This window comes from Anabrus simplex, chromosome 5 (genome assembly GCF_040414725.1).
Source record: "Anabrus simplex isolate iqAnaSimp1 chromosome 5, ASM4041472v1, whole genome shotgun sequence".
Lineage (NCBI taxonomy): Eukaryota > Metazoa > Arthropoda > Insecta > Orthoptera > Tettigoniidae > Anabrus > Anabrus simplex.
Genome location: NC_090269.1, coordinates 93,071,814 through 93,096,951, shown reverse-complemented (window position 1 = coordinate 93,096,951; position 25,138 = coordinate 93,071,814). Strand labels below are relative to the sequence as shown.

The 25,138-nt window shown below is 37.9% G+C and overlaps 1 protein-coding gene across 3 annotated transcripts in view; it reads left to right on the top strand.

The window, feature by feature from the left end:
• Window positions 1–25,138, top strand: part of LOC136873781 (activating transcription factor 7-interacting protein 1) — a 457,029-nt gene that overhangs the window by 277,574 nt on the left and 154,317 nt on the right. For all 3 annotated transcript variants that reach the window (XM_067147002.2, XM_067147001.2, XM_067147000.2), the window contains one exon: window positions 16,063–16,185. In XM_067147002.2, the coding sequence (XP_067003103.2) occupies window positions 16,063–16,185 (123 nt within the window). The remainder of the gene's footprint in view (window positions 1–16,062; window positions 16,186–25,138) is intronic.

Sequence of the window (25,138 nt, the reverse complement as noted above, 5' to 3'; positions counted from 1 at the left end):
AGTACGTCATATGACGAACCCCACCATAATGCCAGGTTTTGTATGTCCCTTCAAAATTCCTATATTAAACTGTGTATTATCCTTCGTTTACAGTGAGAGCCCTATCATGACGCATCTGTTATTACGAGCGATTAAGCTTGTGCGATATTTTCCGTTACAGATATTTATGCGCCTGGACATTATATTACATGCGATCAATCATCTTTGGTATCGTTTCCTCACTATGTCCTCTAGCGAGCTCTCTCGTCGAGATTCCCTATGGGAATCAACATCTATATCATCTGATGGCCAGGCAAGGCATCAATTTTTGGTATTGAGGCATAGTCTCTCAAAGTGCATTGGCAGTGGCTTCCATGGTACGTACTAGCCATACGTCTTGGTGGGTGTGCTATTTACCAACTGAAGAGCCCAACTTAGCACACTGGGGTAGAAACACTGGCAACCAGGAGTGAGTTAGCTGGAAAATTTAGAATGTCCAATAACGGACCATTTATATTGGTATTATACATTTACTCATTCGGGACAAATATTTCAGGTTCCCTATGTGAATCAACATGTATATCATTCGAAGCCGATGTCTATTAGGAATACCCGTCAACTGCCGTTCCGTAAAGAAAATCGGAAATGAAAGAGAACATGTTTTTGTAACAAATACATAAATGGCATGGTCGACGGCAGTTGTCAACTTGTTAGAAATAAAAAGGCTGAGTAAACGATCGCTTAATTTTAATGCTAAATACTGCAATTAAGTGAGAATGAGGAACACATCAAGATATGGCAGAGTGTTTCATTGATTTCCGAGGTTTGTTTTCATTTTCTCACGTCTGGTTACATTTCGGTAAGACTATTTCCATGAAAATTTATAGCAAGAAGGTTATCATTTCTCTACTTGTGCATAGAATATGTTTTCATGCTGCATATTGCGCCATTCCTGCGTCCGGGTCAGGCCACAAAGAAATCCAGACTAGTTCATTTCCAATTAAATTTCTGTTTTAATTGTTTCTTGAGGAGAAAATCAGTTAGCTGTGTTTGCCGGCTGAATTCCCTTCAACTAAGTCAATGGACATCTCCATCTCACCGTTCACTTATTTTCACGTAGTAAAATTCGTAATCCTTAACCTAAGGTTGACTATAACTATCTACTTATCCTAGTATAACATAAAAATGCCAATAAGTTTGACTATTATATTTATTATAATTGAAAATCCTGAAAATAAAAGAAGACTGAAATGGAAATTCTAAGTTCCCATGGAGGGAATTAGATTCTTTTCCAAATAGAGCAAACGCTGGAAAAGCCATCCATCTAATTTTTGATCTGAAGACTGAAATATCATTGGAAGTATCTCTCTTCATTTAAAATTTGTTAATCATTGAAGTAACTCATCAGAGGTCTTTGATTAAAATAAAAATAATTTACAATTATGTATCGGAAAGTAGAAAATAAATCTGAAATAATTCCTTGAATTCTGTGCCTGTAAATTAAAATCACATCTCTTGTTCAGTTCTTTTGTGACTGAATGAGATTACAATCCCTACATTCGCTAATGTTATAAAATTTTTCAAATCTATCTTGAAAATCATTGAGCATCATCCGTTGCCTTGACTTAAATATCTTAATCTTATGTATTCATGTCTTCACATCACCAAAATGTCATTAATTAATATAATATTGATATTATCAATAACATCAGTAACATTAACAACATTACGTCATTCAACCTATACATCCATGACTTACCTCCAACCACAGCTACTAAGTTCATCTATGCAGATGACATTGCATTGGTAGCTCAAAGCAGAAATTTTGAGGATGGAGAAGGCATTCTTTCAGCAGACTTGGTCAAAATGGCAACTTTCTTCAAGTCTTGGTGTTTGATCCCAAGTGCTTCTAAGACCGAGGTTTCATGTATTCATCTCAGCAACCGACTCGCAAACTATGAGCCATCTGTCTTATTCCTTGGTGAAAAACTAAAGTACAACCCGTTCCCGAAATATCTAGGAGTCACACTGGACAGAACTCTGAGCTACAAAGAACATCTCGCCAAGCTCTCTCACAAAATCACTACAAGGAATAACATCCTACACAAGCTTTGTGGCAGTTCCTGGGGGCTGACTGCTTACGATTAACGAGTATCAGTCTTGTCTACTCTGGAGTGGAATACTGTGCCCCGGTATGGCTGGAAAATGCACATGTGCATAAAGTGGATACTAAGTGAATGATACCATGTGCTGCATAACTGGTACTGTAAAGTCAACACCTCGCCACTGGTTACCTGTACTTAGTCATATCCCACCACCCCACCTGAGGAGAAAGGAAGCTCTGCTGAGAGAAGCAAAGATGATCTGGTCATCTCCCTCATTACCAGTTCACCAGGAATTTTGTTACCCATCGCCACGAAGACTTCGATCTAGGAGACCAGCAAGTATACTCGCTGGCCGACTCTTGAGGGATAATTTTAATCTAAACGAGACCTGGCGGGATGAGTGGTCAATTTCAACATCTGGAACAATTGCTCATGACCTAAATCCAACCGTGAAAATGAGGGGATTTGACCTCCCAAGAAAACTAGGTGTCGCCTCAACAGACTGAGAACTGGGCATGGACGCTACAATTTCTTACGCCTTAAGTGAGGTTGGATGGATTCTCCAATGTTTGAATGCAGTGAAGAGGAGCAGACCATGGACCATGTCATCCTGCGCTGCCCTCTTCATGCCTACTCCGGAAGCCCCAGTGACCTGTTTCATCTTTCAGAAAGTGCTGTAGAGTGGCTGAAACACTTGGACCTGGACTTATAAATTTGTAGTTATAATCACCATACGATTAAATAATAATTAACAACATTAATAATATTGAGGATATCAATACTTTTGATAATATCGAGGATTTCAATCACATCAGTTTTCTTTTATGTGGATACGTCAGGAAAATAAGCGATAAGTCATTACTACATATGCGGTCTTCAAAATTATCATCTATCATCCTTACCAATAGCTCATGTGGATATCATCCCTCTCATAAATTCTATGAATTAAGTTAACTGCATAATATATTACATACAATATATTAACATGTCCTTACTAACTGACAACACCTCACCTATCGCTGTTATTGAAAATAGGTATGGTATGTCATTTAAGAAGACTCTAACCAGGAGAGTTGGCCGTGCGGTTAGGGGCGTGCAGCTGTGAGCTCGCATCTGGGAGATAGTGGGTTCGAACCCCACTGTTGGCAGCCCTGAAGATGGTTTTCCGTGGTTTCCTATTTTCACACCAGGCAAATGCTGGGACTGTACCTTAATTAAGGCACGGCCGCTTCCTTCCCATTCCTAGGCCTTTCCTGTCCCATAATCGCCATAAGACCTATCTGTGTCGATGCGGCATAAAAAAAGATAGAGAGAGACTAATTAAACCAGTATCTTTAGCATTTATGTGTGGCTAACCTTATCAATAGCATAATTGTGATAAATAAGTATGATATTTATCAGAGGAACATGACTGTGGTTGAAATTTGGATTAATGTTGGTCAATCTTCTACTCAACTTTCCTTAAATAGATTCACCTCAATGACTTACATGTGCCTACCTCCTATATGTGAGCTGTACAAATCATATTCAATGTTGGATATGGAATTCTTGAGAATTATTACTCATCATCATCATCATCATCATCATCATCATCATTATCATTTCCCAACTCCGGTTTCCTGAGTGTGGTGAACAAGCGCTCGCCATCTCTGTCTTCATACATCTTCTGTTCCAGTACATCCTTCCATTTGTATCCTCTCTCCTCCACATCTGATCTTACAGTCCCTATCCAACATTTTCTTGGTCTTCCCTGTGGTCTTCTTCCTATGAGATTAAGGTCAAAATATTTTCTATCAGGTCTTTCCCTGTTCATTCTCATTATTTGCCCATATCACTGAAGTCTGTGTTTCATTATGACACTGGTAATAGGAACCTCAATACCAGCTACTTTTCTATTCACTTCATTTCTTATCTTGTGCTTTCTGGTAGTTTGGTTCATGGTTCTAATGAATCTCATTTCAGTTGCTTGGATTCTACTGAAGTCTTTGTTTAGTAGGGTACATGTCTCTAAACCATTCTTGAGGTTTGGTACGAAGTAGGTGTGGTACAGGATTGTTTTCGCTTTTTGTGGTATTTTGCAGTCCCAGAGAAGATTTCTGACTTGACTGTAGAAGTTTGATGCTTTCTGTGTCCTGCTGAGTATTTCCTGCCTAACAGTGTTGTCTTTCAAGATTGTGCTTCCGAGGTACTTGAAGTGGGAAGCCGATTCGGTTTTTGCTCCTTCCAGAAATATATTTGAGCCTGTTCCCTCCCTGCTGATGGTCAGTTCCACTGTCTTTGTTTTGCTCATCTTCAGTCCAAAATTTTTGAATGTGTTCTTCCATTCATTAAGTTTCTTCTGAACTTCAGCTTCTGTCTCTCCCCATAAAAGCACATCATCAGGAAATACCGGGGCGTTTGGTTCACTGTCCATTTTCTTGATAGATTTGATGACCTTGTTCATTACTATTACGAACAGGAGTGGTGACAGAGCACTTCCTTGTTGGACACCTCTCTTTGTTTCAGACCATTTTGATCGTCCGTTGCCTATCTGGACACAGCTGTAGCACTTCTGGTATAGCATCTGCAATGGAAATTCTTATCTTATGACATGAAAACATATTAAGAATTCAATAATAATGTAATGAACATCTACAACCTGTTTCCAGTCATTCGACCGGGTCAGGAATGGAATGAATGAAGCCCCCATCTAGCGGAGAGGATGGGAATTATGCCGGATGCCGAAGCCTATCGCACTCCTCTGGGGGAATGATTAATGGAAATGAAAATAATGATGTTGGAGAGTTTTGCTGGAATGAAATATGACAGGAAAACCGGGGTACCCGGAGGAAAACCTGTCCCTCCTCCGCTTTGTCCAGCACAAATCTCACATGGAGGACCGGGATTATACCAACCATAACTTATTCGTTACATTAACCACAATGTTGATATAACTCTTATAACCCATATATGCTAACCTCTTCTCTATGTTAGACAACATTACGAATGTATTGACAGGTTACATATATCACATTCACATCCTAGCCAAAGAATTGCTATTTCGTTTAGATGACTACCTATCCTCCCTTTACATTGTCACATGTATATGATATCACACAAAAATCCACTATTTATGAGCTAATTTGAAGATATCACTGCTTCACTATCGCTTTATTACTCAAGGAAATAACCTTTCATTTCAAAAGATTTTTATCATTTTACTTACTGCATAGACGTATAAGACTTATCTTTTTCCCTCTGCTCCAATGACATTGGAATTAGATGTACTGGGACATCTCCGATTTAGGTCTAGCTGCTACATCCTCCTGGTCTCCGTCATCTCAGGTAAGCCTTCCCCAGACATCGGTCAAGGTCTTCTTAGCTCATGTTGACGGGCATCTCTTACGCAAATGTAACAAAAATGCATACAAACAAGTCAGTTTTGTCATCTTAAGATCTTCACTGCCTTCTAACATTAATATAGGTGTTCAATAAAGCGTTTCCCTAAGTTTCAATTCTAATTTTCTCTTCTAAATTACCAATATGTCTGCCTAAAATTCAATTTTATATTTTGATTTCTATTTTACATGTTGATACTAATTGCCATGACTTTAATATTTCTTGCTTTTGAGCTTTAGATATTATTTGCTGCTGCTGTTCGGGATTTGTGACGTAATACTTCACGTAATTTTTTCCCCAGTGGTCCACTCTAATTTTGTGGCATTTATTTATGCGTTTCAACACAGTACTCTGTAATATCGGCCTTCTTCCTCCAAATGTTATGATAAATTCTTTCAGATTTTGGTTAGCTGCTCGTAATATATACTTATTATTCTCAAGAGCAGTACGTTGCTTCTTCTTGCTTGCAATATTTTATGAGTAGTAGTAATAATAATGTTATAACAATCTTAGGCTTATCTTTATTTTTCTCACCGCCGCCTTGATATTTCTCGCCTCAGTTACGCTATATGTATTACTTCCTCGATATCGATGATTGAATTTATGTGCCATATCTATTCTTCTAGTGGCAACTGCGTCAATTTTAGTTCCAACTGTTAATTTATGACAGTGAACTGGTACAATATAGGATGGTTATGTTAGGTTAGGTGACACAGTATGAATAAGAAAACGAACATTTGCTACAAAATGCGATCTATCATCTTTGGTACAGTATCGTTTTCTCGTTGTGTGCACTTGCGAGCTCCCTTGTTGACATTCAAAGGCGAAGTCGTAGTAGATTGGTAATACCCGTCGATTCCTGTTCTGTAAAAGAAAATTCAAAGTGAAAGAGGATAGCACGTTTTCATAAATGCATATCGTAAATGACGTGGGATACACCTCAAGGTATGGCAGAGTACAGCATTGATTTCAGAGGTTAGTTTGTATTTTCTTGCGTCTGGTTACATTTCGGAAAGGCTATTTATTCCCTTGTAAATTTGTAGCGAGGAGGTTATCATTTCCCTATTTGCGCTCGAAATATGTTTTCATCATCCATATATGGTTAGGTAACGCTGTTTGAAGAAGAAAACTGAAATATTTGTCACAGATGCCTTTGGAGATATACCATAATTTTTTCAGAATGAAATTAAACATACACTTTCACGTAGTATCAGATTTCAAAAAATAACAAACAAGTAAACCGTAGTGTGGATATCATCCACAAAAACACAAGTTTTGAACAAACCATTCGCCATTTTTTACCAATTTTAATGTGTGTGGTGTTTTCCCCGATTTTATAAAAGATTGGGTATAACGACAATCTGGTGTAGTGAGTAAATTTTTCGCCGTATGAATTCTCGCTATAACGGACTTGTACTGTAATTATATTACATGCAAAATATTTACAACTACAAATTAAAAAGGGTTAATGTTTAACCACAACTCAAAATGAGTGGTTAAGTGGGAACTCAGGTAAATGAAGATAATCATATTTCCACTCTCATCATAACTGCTTCCTTTCTCGTTATTACTCTCACTATGTTTACCCACATTGCGCATTAATAGCTGGTACTTCAAAATCACTTTCGTGTCCTCTGTTGTGAAATATCAAAATAAGTGAGATAAGATGGCATTTTTATGAGCAAAGATTGTCACAACAAATTCTTGTATACATTCAAGAACAAGAAGAGCCTCGGTGGATCAGGCAGCAGTGCGCCGGCCTCTCGCCGCTGGGTTCTGTGGTTCAAATCCCGGTCAATCTATGTGAGATTTGTGTTGAACTAAGGAGAGGCAGGACAGTTTTTTCTCTGGGTACTCCAGTTTTCCTTGTCATATTCCATTCCAGCAACACTCTTCAATATCCTTTCATTTCATCTGTCATTCATTAACCTTTATCGGACGAGCGGTCGAAATATCAACCAGAGAATTACACCTCAAAAAGGACGAGCGGTTGAAATTTCAACCACAGCCAAACTCCCCCAAAAGGATGAGCGGTTGATATATCAACCATGTAATTTTCCTCGCATTTTGCTTTGAATTTTGGCTTATGAAAATGATCTACTCGATTTGTTACCAATATAGGAGTCACTACAATGTGCACATTAATGCACATAAGAATTTGGCAGCTGCTCTTTCCGCTACAAATAAAGCAGTTAGTTCTTTATAAGCAGTAAACAGGGCTAGACATGCGGGAATGTTACGGAGATTTTGATGGACTCAGATTCCGATGAAGATGTAATTACTGTATCTGAATCAGAAGAACCTGGGTCTTCTCACGAGGGGAACAGTGTTGTGCTTGGTAGTGAGAATGAAAGTGATGTGGGTGATTAAGAATGGAGAGAGAGAGAGACTGCCCAGAGACAAAGCAAATGTGCACATGTTTATCAGCCCTCCCCCTGGATTATCTTGTTAAGGGAATGAACATTTAAATTGTGACTCACCTCCACTAGAAAATTTTATTATTAATAGAAAATGCGCACAATGTGCAAAAATTTACATGTATACAGTACATAGCATGATACCTGTCGCATTGGAGGTTACATCTTTCACACACACGTTTGTCCGGGTTTGTGAAATCGTTTGTTTGCACATATATTGCAGTGGAACCCCTGAGTAGCAAACCTTGTTATTATATGTCTGAGGTTAAAGTTAGCTTGCTTCCAACCATTGGTTGTCACAGCATCATTGGAATAAAACTCCATATTTCAGATCTTTTTTGTTGTCTGTCTTTAAGTAATTTTTCACAGTTCGCGGTAGAAGGTAAACCGTGACTTATCCTTAAATTTTCTATGAAGAATGTTTCTCTAGTAAGTTCGTATGAGAGTCTTGAAAGGGTATATTTTGATAGGCCTAAAACAGCTTTCAAAAACCAAGCTTTCACTTTTTCCACTGTAGCAAGATCATGGAGGAATAATTTGGGCCATATGATTTCGATGCCTATGTTAGGCTGGGTACAATTTTGGCTTAAAATAGCTTCATGGCAGTTTCTAGAAAGAGCTGTTTTAAGTTTTGTATATCATTGCTGTTGTTGATCTATTTTTTATATGGATTCTGAAGGATTTGATTGTTGTCTGAAGAGTAATGCCTAAGTATTTAAATGTGTTGTTTATTTCTAATGGATTATTCTTATGAAATATTTCATCGTTTGCTGCTAAATTTCCCCCTTTCTGAAGATCATTTGTACTGTATTCTTATCGTTGATTTTGAATTTATTATCATGTGCCCAGGGAGCTATGCTGTCCAATCCTTTTTGAAGATCTTCTTTGTTTGAGGCCAGGACCATGTCATCTGCATACATATACAGTGATAAGTTTGATATGTCCTTAATTGATTTGACAATGTCAGAGGTTGCAATGTTAAACATCAGTGGGCTGATGGGATCTTCCTGTAAGACTCCATTTGTTTGAATAATCTCAGGTGAACTTGATGTGGAGTCATTAATAATTACATAGTTGAATGCTAGAATATTTCTTAATAATTTAACTAGTGGGTGTACTTTCCCAAGAATTTTTTTGTTTTTCTGAAGTAGTAGTTGGTCTGTCTAGTAGATCAAAAGCTTTGTATAATCAATAAATACACAGTAGAGCTTCCCTTTTGGATGTCTCAAAGATTCTTCTATATCATCAATCAGGTTTTTTATTGCGTGTAATGTGCTTCTTCCTTTACAGTAACCAAATTGCTCCTCTGGCAAATTGTTGTCTAGTTCTTCAGTTAATTTATTTGTCAGTAACTTGGTAAGTACGGTATGCGCCAAAATATACAGTACCCATTTTCGTGCAGTGCGCATGCGCACGCCTGAGCGTCTGCGTGTTGTTGCATTGCCATGATGAATTGTTAGTTGTGTAAAGATCGTTGTGCTCTGTGATTGGAAGTGACAATGGGTCTCACAATGGAGGAAAATGTGTTTATAGTAGAGTATTATTTTCGCTCGTACGGAAACGGTTATCAAGGTGGGTGGAGTTTAAAGTTAGTGGCAGAACAATATCGTGAACACTTCAATAAGCCAGCACCTAGCAACACAGTTATGCTATCTATTGTTAAAAAAATTCGTCATACGGGTAGTGTATTGTGTCAACGCAAGGGAAGGTCTGGTAGGCCAGTAACTGTGTCCACAAATTAAAATCATGAACGTGTCCTCAATCAGGTGTTGCAGTCTCCAAAGCAAAGTCTTCGGTGAACTGCCCCGAAATTAAACATCAGCCCTATGTCACTTCGACGATTGTTTACAGACAGATGCGGATTTCCGTACCGAATACAGGTTGGGCAACGATTGATGGAGTACGATAGGTATGTCAGGGTGGAATATTGTGCACGATTTTTGGCCATGATGTATGAGGATCCAGATTTCTTGTTCAACGTGTGGTTCTCCAACGAAAGTCACATTCACTTGGACGGTTTTATCAATCGCCAAACAACTCGCTTTCTTGGTTTCGAGAGGCCAGACACTCTAGTCCAGAAACTGCTACATAGTGTGCATGTGACAATTTGGTGTGCAGTGCCAGGAAACGGTGTACTAGGTCCGTATTTCATGGAGAATGATGATTTTGTACCTCTTACTGTTAACCAGGAACGCTATAGGAACATGGTGATCTGGCCATTTATTCAGGATTTAAGAAGGTTTTGTTGTGCCAGGAACATGCAAATAGACAGTGTTTCCAACAAGATGGGGCGACCTGCCACACCGCTCAACAGACTACGGCTATACTGCAAGAAACCTTTCGAGGACGAGTAATTTCCCACGAGGCTGTGTTCCCCTATCCATCACATTCCCCCGATCTCTCACCACCCGCTGCTTACGTGTGGGGTATGTTAAAGGAGCAAATATTTAATTGTCCAGATCCACCCAAAACTATGCCTGCATTACGTCAGAGGATCGTCTCGTTCTTCGGGACTCTGCAGCAACCTATTTTGAATATGTTGGAAAATCTGCGTGATCGTTATGAACACTGCCTACAGCGCAATGGAGCACATTTTGAACATTTACACTATCATCTCGATAAGTAAGGTAATGACAACAAAACTAACATAATTTCCAGTACTGTATATTTTGGCGCATCCTGTATTTTTAATATGTTATTTTCCAGTACGACACGTCTGTATGAATTCTGATCTTCTGAATCACCTTTGCCTGTATATAATACTTTGACTGTTGATTTCCAAGTTCAACGCATTTATTTAATAATTTTGTCCAAATGTTCAAGAATAGATCTACCGTTTGTTTTATATGTTTGTTAAATATGTGGTCGGGACCTGCAGATTTTTTGCTTATGACTGATTTAATAACTTGTTCCACTTCAGCACTGGTAAAAACTTGTGAATTAATGTTTTCACTGTCATTAGAATCAAAATTGGAAGGCCAAATACACACCAGAAATGTTTAGAGTTTTGGAGAAGTGGGATTCCCAAGTCTGCATGTCTATGTTATTAAACATGTTGTGATTTTCTTTTTCTTAATGCTATAAATGGATCTCTTCTTGCATCCTCTGCAAGTTCTCTAGCTTTAGTTTCTATATGGTTTAACTTTTTCTTTTGTATGAGGTCTTTGTTTCCTCCTAGCCAAAGAGTATTTTACGAGATCTTCTTGTCGATTAATTATTCTAGTGATCATTGAGAAATGTAAAGTTCGTTGTCTTTCTTGAAAGCATTTTGAATCAAACCATATTTTGGATTTCCTCTCTTTATATGGAATAACTGCGTCTAGAATATTTTCCAGTGTCTTAGCTGCTGTGTATAGTTAATTATTTCTGAAGCGATGTTCGATAGTACTCACTTGAACCAAGGCTGCAGCGAGCTTCGTTTCGTCTAGTTTTCTTGTGCCAGAGTGATGTGGCTGGGCAGTTTCTTTCGCAGAAGATAAGATTTCCACTTTTATTGATACTGGACAATGTTTCCTGAGCAGGATAATTGATTTGATAGTGCTTAAGTTGTAATTTAAGATTTTCATCCGTTGACCTCTGTAAAATATAACGTTTATTGTACTGCATCCTTTTGATGCGAAATAGGTTTTATCTTCTAGCTTATTGATTAGCTTGAACCTTCATCCATTGTCTGCAAAAGAATATCTTTTCTCTGATTTTGAATATCTATTCTGCAGTTGAAATCGCCGCCTATTATTATATTTCTTGATGTATCAATTTTTGTTGTTATTTCCATTGTAGTTTCTATAACGTCTTCTCTGGGAGTATCGGGTGGCAGGTATAGGCCTGCTGTTGTAATCAGATCTGAACGTATTATCATTGTGTTTTCATCATCGAATACCTTTTGAATTTTTCCGAAACATGGTTTGTAATAGCAGGAGACACCACCTGACGGTCTGCCTAATTCTCTTTGTTTTGCAAGTCCAAGGTTTCTGTAAAAATTAGTGTATCTTGTTTTGTTAATGAGTAGTCAGGTATCAATTTGAGGAGATTTTTTAGACCGTTGACATTCCACAAAAGTAGATTAAAAATCAAAGTGTGCCCCGGTTGAGCGTCAAAATCGATACTGCCTTACAAGGACACCTCTGGGCCAGAATTCCGCCTTTTCCACTTTTGCAAGATCTGTAAATAATATTCCTATGCGGAATGGTTTATGGTAAGCTTTCGTTTGCAATTCTTCACATTCAGTTACAGTGGTAATTCCTTGTTTGTGCAAATTTTGTTCTATTTTCTCTTTAGTGGTATCATGATGTACCTTGCCGACATAGAACCAAGCATGTTTAGCTCCAGCCTCAAGTTCCCCTTCGGTTGATTGCATTGTGCCTATTGTTGCCTTGGGGTATTGCGGGATCTCGTTTCTTTGATGGTTATGAATTTCATGTTTTTGGTCCGTATTGAACAATATATAAGTAATAATAATAATAACTTAAATGTGAATATATTGTATTGAAAAGGTGGAAACATTTAAGTTATTATTATTATTATTACTTATCTCATTTCTTCTCAATGCTTCTGTATAGTTTCTTCCCTCTCCCATTTTTCTGTTTAAATTGTGAGAGCAGAAGTAGTAGTATCTTGTTTAGAGTTCTGAAGAACATGATATTGTGTGGCGTTAGTTATTTGTTGGATGGTAATTGTAGGTGCTGGCCTTTTAGGACTTTCATTTATAACCGTTGATTTTTGTTTTTGATTTAGAAGTTTTTCGACAGTCTATTCAATTATTGTAGTCGTGTCTGTAGAAAGAAAGGACAATATGTTTTCTATTTTTTTATTCATTTGATTGAGCGGATTATTTTTATTTTTAAAATCTAAAAGTTTGGTTTGCAGATGTCACAAAGCCAAGCGAGTTTACACTTTGCTCTTTTCATAATTTCAAATTCTCCGTTTGTGGGTTTCGCACAATCTTTGTGATACCATTTTTTACAAGGGTCTTCGCACTGATTAGCATTACATTGAGATTCAAATATTGTATTGCATGCCCCACAATTTGATTCGTTTTTGTTTTGTTGTGATTGGTTTGTTGTCCGAATTGGAAGTTGAAGATAAGAAAGATGAATGGACTATTTATTCTTAGGTTGTTGGATATTGAAATGCACAACCCTACCCGAATCAGTCGATGTTATTCTAGCTAAGCTGTTATTCTGTATTGTTTAATTTCTATATGTCAGCAGAAGCCAATGAGATAAGTATTCATTGGAAGAAAATTGTGCTGTTATTCGCTAGTAAACAAATTGGTGTCCCACAGCGGAGCAAGCAATGATTACTTTTTCCTTCACAATTCACTCCTTTCTTGGTATACACTATGGATAACACAATCTGTTGAGAAGGGACACTTTTTAGATATATATCATTCACTGTATGGATTATGTGAAACCTCAGACACTATTTAATAGTTGCGAATGTACCACCTAGAATTACGCTCGTCTGTCACCTGTCACTTTTTAAAAAAAACCCTGATATTTACCTATGAACTTTTCGGAATACTTCTTGGAGAGACAAACCGTTACACATTTCAGACTTTAGGTACAGATCATAAACAGCCGGAAATTCAGATGCATGAACTGTACAGTTTCTTGGCCATAATTGTACAGATTGGTCACTGCCAGAGAGACACTCTGCAGGATTATTGGTCTACCCAAGAGCATTATTACACTCCTTTCTATTCGAAGACAATGAAGCGTGACCACTTTCTCCACATTCTTAGAGTTCTACATTTCGAAAATAATGACAATGCACCCGACACAAAACTGACCCCAGTTATGATTGACTATGGAAAGTATGAAACGTATTCAATTACCTCGATGACAAAGTTTCTTCTGTTTATAATGCAACAGAACACCTGGCAACTGATGAAGTGATAGTCCTCTTCAAAGGTAGAGTGATCTTCAAGCAGTACATAACTGTACAAGCTCTGCGACAGAAATGGTTACACATACGATACGATGGTCTACCTTGGGAAACAATGGCAAAATGCCACAGCGAACATCAATTCTACGCATGGAACAGTTCTGCAGCTAACAAGGAAAGTAGAGGGTGTAGGCCATAAATTGTTCATGGACAATTAATTTTCCTCTCCTGCCCTCTTCAATGATTTGCATGGAAGTAAGGAAAGTAAACAGCTGTGGCACCATCCAACATAACCGGAAGGACATGCCAAAAAAATTTGGACCTAAAGATTTGAAAGTGAAGAAGGGAGATATTATTAGCAAAGTCAAGGGAAACCTGTGCGCAATAAGTTGGAGAGATAAGAGGGAAGTGTATTTGCTAACTAACATGCATAACCCGCCACCATCCGGTCACTTTATTGATGACAATGGGATTGCACCGAAACCTGCAATAGTCGAGAGCTATAATGCTCATATGGGTTATTGTGACAAGAGTGATCGTATGGCCAATAGTTACGATATTTCCCGCCGAACATGAAGTGGACAAAGAAACTATTTTTCCATCTGCTGAACATCGTTAGGCCTATTTTGAACGCCTTCATCATTCACACGTCGTGTGCAGGAAAGCTGTCTCAAAAGGAGTTTCGCAAGATACTTGTTAGGAATCTAATACAAGCTGCGCAAGACATGAACCCAGAACTACCATCCACTAATCTTGGCAGACCGGTTACCAGTGTTGCACATCTCTCTCGCCTTGAAGTGAAAAGTTCTGAACATTGGCGTAACAAGGGATCATCTCGCAAGTGCAAAGTGTGCTTGGGATAGGAAAAGACATCAAGGTCCAATTTCCGTTGTGAGGAATGCGGTGTAGCTCTTCGCGTGTATCCTTGCTTCAAAATGTACCACACGAAAAGTACGTTTTAAGGTCTATGTTTTCACCTTCTTTACGAAATTGTTCATTCGTTTGAATGTTGTTTTTGTGCCTCGAGAAGTGTGATATAAAACAATAAGAACAAAATAACTCGCTACTTCCTTGTACAGTCTTCACCTCAGCATGGGCTGTTTCCTGTCATTGCATCAACAGATTAGTTTCCTGTTACTGATGTCACCTGACCTTAGAACATAAATTGCCAGGTCTCGCAATGCTATTACTCCATATCTAATGATTGGCTCAGGGAGGTTTTCATCTCATTTCAAAGGTTTTCTTACATGCGATATTGTGTACAAATTCAAAAGTAATTTAGTGTAATAAGAGATTAATTGGATTTATAATAAAAATTGTACTTAGTGTTTTATAAATCCTTTACTATCATCACATTCCCCATTTTGTATCGGAATAATCCAATCCTTATTCAAAGTTGTTTTTCCAAAATTTCTAATTTCTACGAGAGTGTAAGTATAACGGTGTAGTTCATGCTGTCGCTAGGAAAAAATCTCCGGCCGGTATGGGCTCGAACCTTCCTAACATTCCATCCACCAAGGGACACGCGCGTGATGGCCGCTCATACGATAAAGGTTAATCATTGCCCCAGAGGAGTGCGACAGGCTTCGGCAGCCGGCACAATTCCTATCCTCGCTGCTAGATGGGGGCTTTATTCATTCCATTCCTGACCCGGTCAAAAGACTGGAAACAGGCTGACCGAGCTCGATAGCTGCAGTCGCTTAAGTGCGGCCAGTATCCAGTACTCGGGAAATAATAGGTTCGAGCCCCTCTGTCGGCAGCCCTGAAAATGGTTTTCCGTGGTTTCCCATTTTCACACCAGGCAAATGCTGGGGCTGTGCCTTAATTAGGGCCACGGCCGCTTCCTTCCCACTCCTGGCCCTTCCCTGTCCCATCGTCGCCATAAGACCCATCTGTGTTGGTGTGACGTAAAGCAACTAGCAAAAATATAAAAAGGAAACAGGCTGTGGATTTTCAAACATTTACGTTCAAGAACAAGAGTTACAAGCCGGTAGAGTTCTCGTGAACTATCCTAAATCAAGGAAGTGTTTTCATGAGCTCTGTAAGATGGCTCCGAAAGCATGAATGCAGCATAATCAGTAAAGGAGTGCTGAAAGTTCAGGCTGTCTTCATATCGAGTGGGACTTGCCATCGGAGAGGATGGGTAATATATCAGTGTCAAGACAAAGGAGAGTGAAGGGTTAAGATGTATTTTGAGTCCAAGTGTTTGTGTTTCTAAGAGACTTGCTTTTCTAACATATTTGTGTACCATTTCTTGCAAGGGCATTTGTATAATTTTATTGGTACCTTCATTACAGGTTCGGGACATGGAGATGGTTATGAAAAGATTTGCTAATGACCAAAGAATGAAGAAGGACCGTATTGTCCTCCCAGTGAAAATCACACGTTCGGTTGGGCTGCAGGTACACATGGGACAGACGGTAAGTTCTTGCCTTTTCTCTTTGATTTATTATGTTAAAAAATTGTTCTCCGATTCTTGTGTTGTGTTGTGTTTTGTTGTGGTGTTGCTATTGTTGTGTTCTTATAGCCAGGCGCTTGAATATGAGTACATCAGTCATGATGACGGGCAGTTTGTGTTCATCTATTTGTGTGCACCATGTTTGGTTAAAGAGTTGGTCTCATTAAATCAGAGACAAAAATCATTACATGAGTTATGCATTTCTGTGTCCAGTGTGATGACTGGGTGCTGGTTGTTGTTGTTGTTGTTGTTGTTGTTATTATTATTATTATTATTATTATTATTATTATTATTATTATTATTATTATTATTATTAGGGACCGTATTTTTTGGTAATAACGATATGCACGAGTTCTTCTTATATCTTCTTTCTTGTCTATATATGACTTCCTAGGTTCTAAAAATACCGTATTTTAGCAAAATGAACTCGCAAAATATTGCGCAAATAATCACGAAATATACACCATTTGGTGCAAAAAATGCGATTTGGCACCAGAAGTGCTCTCCAATAAACGTTTAAATGCTTCTGAGAACTTGATTATCATAGTTTCCTTCTCATTTGTTTGATAGCGCTGTATATTCTCCACACAAATGCACACTAAGTGGTACACACTGTGTATCGAAAGTATGTGTGTTCAGTTCCGCGATCTCTAAGGCAGTCGATAAAAATCGATATCTGTTATCGATTACAGCAAATAGCGTTGTGGTCGTAACAAGATACAAGACCGGTCGTAGATACAGCAGTGCGCCATGATATTTTGTTACTTACGAACATTTATCGGCAAGTGTCTAACATTTAAGTATAAAAATGCCGAAAACTGAAGTCACAACAGGTTTTTCGAGGGCCGAAGAATACAACAGTGAGGGGTTCTATGTATTTGATGCTGCAAGAAAGATTCTAATGTATCAATAGTGTACTGGTAATATTCGTAAAGTTGAAACGTGCGATATACACTGCAGAGAATCAGAATGAAGCAAATTAATATAATTCTAAGCGGCAAATAACAATCAGCGATACTTTACAGATTGTAAAGGTGTTGAAAAGTTATAGAGAGCAATTTGTAATAGACACACACACACGCACGCACACACGCACGCACACACACACACACACACAAAACATTCATGCAAGCCAACATTCCTCTAGAAAAATAGGATAATCCTGGCATGAGAAAGAGAATGAATATAAAAGGAAAGATAAATAATACTGTCTTTACTGAAAAAGAAGACAGTATTGGTAGGCCTATTGTAAATAAATCGCCTGTTTGAGTAGTAATAATGTTATTGTTTTGATCTCCCACTAACCACTTTTATGTTTTCCGGAGACGCCGAGATACCAGAATGTTGTCCTGAAGGAGTTCTTTTACGTGCCAGTAAACTAGTGACATGAGGCTGACGTATTTGAGCTCCTTCAAATACCACCGGACTGAGCCAGGACCGAACCTGCCAAATTGTGGTCAGAAAGCCAGCGCCTTAACCATCTGAGCTACTCATCTCCGCCTGGGGAAAAAGAGCATATCCATGAACATCTTTTAGAACTGTATGACTTTGCAAAATGCAATGAAAGGACATCTGGTTGAGGAAGTGAAAGAAGACAGTGTTAGCAAAGTTTTAGGAGGTTTTATAAAAGACCACAGTGAATTTGCATCCAAGTGTTCGCAAGCATTATGGTTTCCGACGTCTAATGTGGTCAGCAAGAGGAGCTTCTTTACTTACACAAAGACACTTTCTGACTGTCCCACAACTCTGCATCCTGATAATGTTGAAACCATGCTCAGTTTGTACTTTGGAGACAAGTAATTCAACGTCTAAAAATGTAGGCTATATATAAATGTATATCATAGGGCAGATCACCTGACTTCATTTCGAAGTATCAGTGATTTATACATTTATTTTTATAACAATTTGCATATTTGATTTTTCTAAGATTTAATAACAATGATACCTTACAAGAGTTTATTTCACAAAGTTAGTTACATTTACCCCATACGCTACTACAAGGAAGATTTCGCGGGAAACATCGATCAGTATAACAATATATTTCACGAAATACCTACCGAAATAGTGTCAGTTTTTACACCGAAATCAACAGTTTTATTTCACCAAAAAATAAGGCCTCTAATTATTATTTATTAATTATTTGCGTATGGACCCTGTTGGATCACGTATTACATTTATGATTCGCCTTTCTAACAGACCATATTGCTTTCATTCTTTCGCTGTGTGCCTGTTTTCTTTCTTCTGACCACGTAGTCCCCGATCTTTTAGGAACTTTATTCTCTGGCTTTACTACCCATCTATGTATCTTGTGATGGTAAGTGTTTCTGTCCACTATTTCTGATGGTTCTATCTGGGCCTTTTCCAGATCATTTTTAACATCTTGTATCCATGGTACGTTCTTCAGTTTTTCGGTATATGTCAAAATCTTGTGGGTTAGCCTTGAAGACAATAGTCTGTGAACGTGTCCATAGAATTTCAGTCTTCGTTTCCTGACGTCTGCGGCAAGGTTAGACAGTCTTTCCGTAGCTTTGCGTGATTTGAGCCTATACCCTTCTTCCTTTTTGTCTGGGCCCAGAATTTTCCTCAAGATCTTCCTTTCCTCCTTCAAGATGTTTTCCAGATCACCTTTATTATTAAGAACCAAGATTTCACTTGCATACAGCACTTCAGGTTTAATCACCGTATTATAATGTTTGATTTTTGTAAGTATGGACAAGCACTTCTTGTTGTAGATGTCATGAGTTCTCCAATATGTTCTTTTGAGTTTTTGTAATCAAACTTTCTGTGCTTCCTTTTCCAACCCTGTTGGTTCTAGGATCTCACCGAGATATTTAAAGTATGGAACTCGTTTCATGTGTCCATAATTTGTTTGTAATTCCTGAATGTCGAATTTAGTGCAAATAAACTTGGTCTTCTCGAATGAGATTTTTAGTCCAGTTTTCTCAACGCATTCCTTGAGGATTTCAATCTGTTTGATCGCTGAAATATCACTGTCTGATAGTATCGCTAGGTCGTCTGCGAAAGCTAAACAACTGACCGTAATGTCATCGTTCTTTCGGCCAAGTTGAATGGGTTTCGAGTGCTTCTGAACTTTTAATTCCTTCTCCCTTTCCCTAATGACTTCGTCTAGAACAAGATTGATAAGCAGTGGTGACAGTCCGTCACCCTGTCGCACGCCGGTCTTAATGGCGAAGGGCTCCGATACTTCACCCATGAATTTAACTTTTGACTTTGTGTCCGTGAGTGTTTCCTTGATGAGTCTTAATGTCTTTGGGTCAAGCCCTTGTTCTTCTAAGATGTTAAAGAGAGACTGTCGATCGACCGAATCATACACTTTCTTGAAGTCGACGAAACTACAAATAATTGGAGAGTTTCGGGTTGCTCTATATTTCAATATCGTCTTCAAGTTAAAAATTTGTTCAACACAGGACCGCCCAGGTCGGAAACCGGCTTGATATTCTCCAATTTTATGTTCAAGCTGTTCTTGTACTCTTTGAAGAAGACACGCGGAGAGAATCTTGTAGGTGACTTGAACGAGAGAAATCCCTCTGTAGTTATTTACATCGGTTTTTTCACCTTTCTTGTGTACTGGATGGATAAGTGCACATTTCCATTCTTCAGGTAGCTTTTCTTTTTTCCAGATGTCCATGATAATTAGTGTGAGCTCCTCAAGTGTATTTGGGCCTATGTTCTTTAAGAGTTCTGCAACTATGCCATCTTCTCCAGGCGCCCTGTTATTTTTGAGTCTGAAGATATGTCTCTGGATTTCTTCTTTGGTAGGTGGTGGCGATTCAGGGTTTACGTGTACAGGAGTTTCTTTGGGCCATCGTAATGTTGGCTCCTGGCAATTCAGTAATTCAGAGAAATATCGAGCCAACTCCTTACAATTATCCTGCTTAGAGAGCGCGAGTTTTCCGTCTTGTTTTCGGAAGCATAAATTCTGTCGGGTGTATCCACGGATTCTTCCTGCGAAAGTTCTGTAGAAGTCTCGCATATTGTGATCTTGGAAATCTTTTTCTATAGATTCCAGTTGGTCCTTCATATATCTCCTCTTCGTTTGCCTGATTACTTTTGACGTTTCCTTCCTTGTCTGAAGATAGTGTTGTTGAGTCTCGAGTGACTTCTTACAGTTATATTTCTGAAAGGCTCTCTTCAGCTTTTCCAGTGCTTCTTCACATGCAGAGTCCCACCAAGGGTGTTTCGTATTCTTCTTCAATGGAATCGTCTCTTTAGCTCTTGTAATGATCTTGTCATGGAACCATTGCCAGGTGTCCGCCTTTTCCTTTTCCCATTCTTCTTTTATGTTAGTTTCCTTTATCTTTTTCTTGTCGAACTTCTGAAGATGACATTTCTTATAGTGGATTCTTTTCCGGGTAAATTTCACTTTGATACACACTAAATAGTGGTCAGAATCAATATTAGCTCCTCTTCGAACTTGAACATCATGAATTTCTTTCTGTAAAGGATGTGTGATGGCTACATGGTCAATCTGATATTCTCCAAGAGATTGTAAAGGTGATCTCCAGGTCTTCTGTTTTCGAGGATGCTTCCTCAGAGAGGTGGACATTACCTTAAAGTTGTTCTGTTGACAGAGCTCAATAAGTCTCATGCCGTTCTTGTTGGTGAATTTATGAGCTGGATATTTGCCTACGGTCTTTTGGTATTCCTTTTCCCTACCAATCTGTGCATTGAAATCTCCTAGCAATATCTTTGTATCTTCTTTGGGGACTGCTGCCAAGATTTTTTCGAGATTAGACCAGAATTGTTCTACTTTCTGCAAGTCCTTATTTTCGATGTTCGTGGGGGGCATGTAAATTAATTATTGTGTATCTTTTGTTCGCACATTGCACGCGCATCGTCATTACTCTATTACTTATGGGAGTGACTTCTTTGATTGAATCAACAATGCTTTTGTGGACCACAAAAGCCATGCCACCTCTTCGTATTCGTTTGTCTGTTTTACTTTTGAAAATATGATAATTACCATAGTCTAGTGTGTTTTCATCCGTAGGGCGTGTTTCCTGAAGAGCTAGTATCTGTATCCTTTGTCGATCTAGTTCTGATGTTAAGGTGTGTAGTTTGCCTGGTTGTAGTAACGTGTTAATGTTGAAGGTCCCGATTTATGTGGGTTTTTTTATTTGATGGTAGTTTGCCAGAGAACTCTGACTTTCTCTGTGATCGTGGTAGTCCACGTCACCCAGAATCCGAAGTCCTGGTTGCCGTCCATTGACGGGTGGATTGGTTACCACCTGGGGTAATTCTGTAATTACTCTCACGAATCGTAATTGCTTGTAATCAAGGATTAGTCCAGTGTTTCCACCGAGAGTTTAGGACCAGGGATTGCTAGTTCCTGGAACGTAATTTGTGCAGCCGTACCTACTAGGTAAACAGACGCTGACCACTTTGCCAGTTGATCCAAGTCAGACGCGAAGTGGATTTCATTTTTCGTTCTTCCGCCCTCTCTGCCATTGAGACATAAGTCCTCTTCTGTCATCGAAGCCGTTGACCTCAGTTCTATTCAGCTCAGTTGATCCGCGAGTGCTTATTTGACTAGGTCTTATTCGCACCTGTCCTGTATATCTACAGGAAACTTCCCCTATTAGCCATTGGGACGTGCCGTGTCGGGGTTGAGAGCCCCATCCCAGTGTTTCACGCAGGGTTATGCTTAGCTCGTACTTACTTCGGAACTAAACCCCCACGTGAACTGACCAGGTAATAATGTAGTATGCTATCCAGTACAGAAGTGTCGCATTGCCGGTCATAAAGATGGCTGACAATAGTGGCCGGCTATGTGACCTAGGTAACGCCGAGAATATAAAGAATAGTGCATATCTTATTTGAGGTTTCTATGGAAATAATGACAAAGGAAACAAAAAGGGGGCAGTTAGGTCAAAAGTGTTATTCAGATATATGGAGTGCCCTCTAGATAGTGTTATCTATGGAATACAGTATTTGCTGCAATTACCAAGATGGCGGACATTTATGGCACAACATTCATATTAAATATTACCCCAAAAACACTATTATACAAGAACAAAATCACAAGATAACACTTACACACTTTCAGCACCGAAAGTTAAACCACTATTATTCCTCGGAAGTCACAAACAAAGTACAGTTCTTCTGTGTAAGCCGATACAAGACGCAGCACCATTATACATGATCTTACCCACTGGGCACGATGGTATTATTATTATTATTATTATTATTAACATCTTTATTAATGACAGAGTTAGGGCTTCTGGTCCTCTCTTACACTTAACCATAATATCAAAACACGATCATGAAACAAAAAATTTGAACTGAACTACAGTAATAATCTTGTTTCACAAATGTTTGTTTGTTCAACCCTTGTCCCGGTTCTCAACGGGATGTAACATGATTAATTTAACTACTGTAAGTATATCTATATAGTTTAACTTAAAATCTTAAGAATAAAATAACCATTTACTCACACAATCATATATCATTCACTCAGTCAGTTTTATAGTTTAGAAAATAATTTTGGGAAGTATATCTGAAGTTCTTCAAGTTCATAGATTTCCTAATATTCACTGGAATACAGTTCCAGAGTGTGTCACCTGACACGTGAACGACCAGTTGAAAATAGTGTTGTTGTTGGGAATGGCAGTGGTATGGGAGCTGGAATGTGTATTATGATCGTGAAAGGTGGAAAGTTAGTTAAAGAAGAAAAGGAGGAAAGTTAATTAAACAAAGAAGAAAGGTAGTGGGGGTTGTGATTCGTTGAACAGTTTATAAATTAGATCAGCTTTGTGTAACATATGTAGTTCATGGAATTTTAACCAGCCTCATCTGTCAAAATAGGATGTTATATGAGCAGCGTAATTTAATGAAAATATGAATGTTATACACTAGTTGTAGTACCTGTCATTGATGGGACAGTCAGATAACATAGCACGTATACTATATAACTCCCCAGCTACTTCTCGGCAATATTCCGGCAGGCTGTTTTACTCAGGGCGCAGCAGTAATCCCATCTATTGGAGATCGATCTCGGCAGAAGAGACAAATCACATCACAACCTAAGTAATATTAAAGTCTTTGATCATAACAGTGGTCAGTGTAATGTTACTGTTGATCAGTTTTATTAGCGTTCGATATTGGAGGCCTTCACATTTAGTTTTCTCCTGACTGCGTGATATTAGGCCATCTAATGTAAAGGGAGTCCTTCCTTCTTTCATGCCCTCTTTCTTATTTTTCAAGTGATCATTCCTTTGCAATATTTTCTCATTTAAAAAAATAATCATCACCATTTTTCTTGTTGATATTGACTAATGACCATGCGGTTTTACATCTCAAAACGATCATGACAAAACCATCGCAATTTAACATGATTGATCAGTACAGTATTTTCATGTTAGCAATGCTCAGCATTGATATGGACTAAGCAGCAAAAGTTTATAAATTCATCATTCTATTATCATAGTTGGTATGGTAAAACTAGTGTATGTAAGACATAAATAATCGGAAATTGTATTCTCTATAACTTCTACTATGCAATACTTTTCAATAGGACCAAAAACATAGGTATTTAAAAATTAAATTTTAGGCTTCTTCCGTAAACTACCATTTCATCCCGAGTGAATATGATTATTTTTTAGCCTTAACTGTAGTGCCTTTTTCTCTAACTTAACATAGATTTTCATTTTCATGGTTTGGCGTTGATATGGATTTAGCAACAAAAATGGAAATTCATGAATACCTATATTGTCACAGCCAGTACAGTAAAAATGTATAAGATAAAATTATCGGAAATTTAATTCTATATAACTTTAGTTATGCAGTATTTATCGATAGGACCACTAATAACAGAGACATTTGAGAATTAAATTTTGGGACTTCCCCTGTACTACCAGTTCACTCAGCATGACTAAAATTATTGATAGCATGGATTATAGTGCCTCATTCCCCAACTTTACATACCGATTTTCATTAAACTCTCTTCGGCCATTTTCTCGTAAACATGTGTGTATGTACAGGCAGAGATGACAGAAAATTAAACAGTGCATATCTTTGTTATAGTGGACATGACTGATACAGAAATAGGACAGAACAGAATATATATATATGCATTTGTGCTTTTTATAGTTTACTGGTCTGTTCAGTAGTTGCATCAATTAATACATCATCACAGTAATTAAATAATGGGAGTGCGAGTGAGTGAATGAACGAATACGCTTCTTCCCTGTCACGGATGACTACCAACTGTGGAGAGAGTATTAATTTTGTTTATTGTAATCATAACTAATACAGGAGTTAGTTTTTGTTATTACGGTGCTATAAAATACCAAAGATATTGAATTTAGCAAAATGTTTAAAACATTGATACATACACAATAAATATTATTAAACGTAAGAAACTTCATCTTATTTTCCGTATTGAACTGAGATCACAATAATTTAAAGTCTATCAAGTTCCACCTTTTCAATACTAATACAGGTGTTGGATGATATTTACGACATTATTTATTATTACAGTACATGTTTCGGTGCTCTATTAAGTCACCATCATCAGCTGATTTAGAAAATGTGAAAAAACTTGGCGATAAAAATATTAAATATTAAACAAAATATTGTCATAATTAATTCATACATATACATATTTACAACAGAATATTTATTGATTAAATCCTAAACATCTATTATGTTATATTAAATTTCCCTAATATGTAACAAGAAAATTCTTGTAAGTCATAATTCTAAAAATTTTTTCATCTGGTTGATGATTTGTCTTAAACATTCTTTAATGTCTGAAATCCTATGCTCTCGTGCTGTCTAATTAGAATGCACACTTAAAATTGAGGAATTAAAATTGCATGTAGTCTATTTGATGTTAAAAATGTTCATTTCCTTTGTATATTAGCTGTTTTTGTTGGATGAAATTCATTATATAT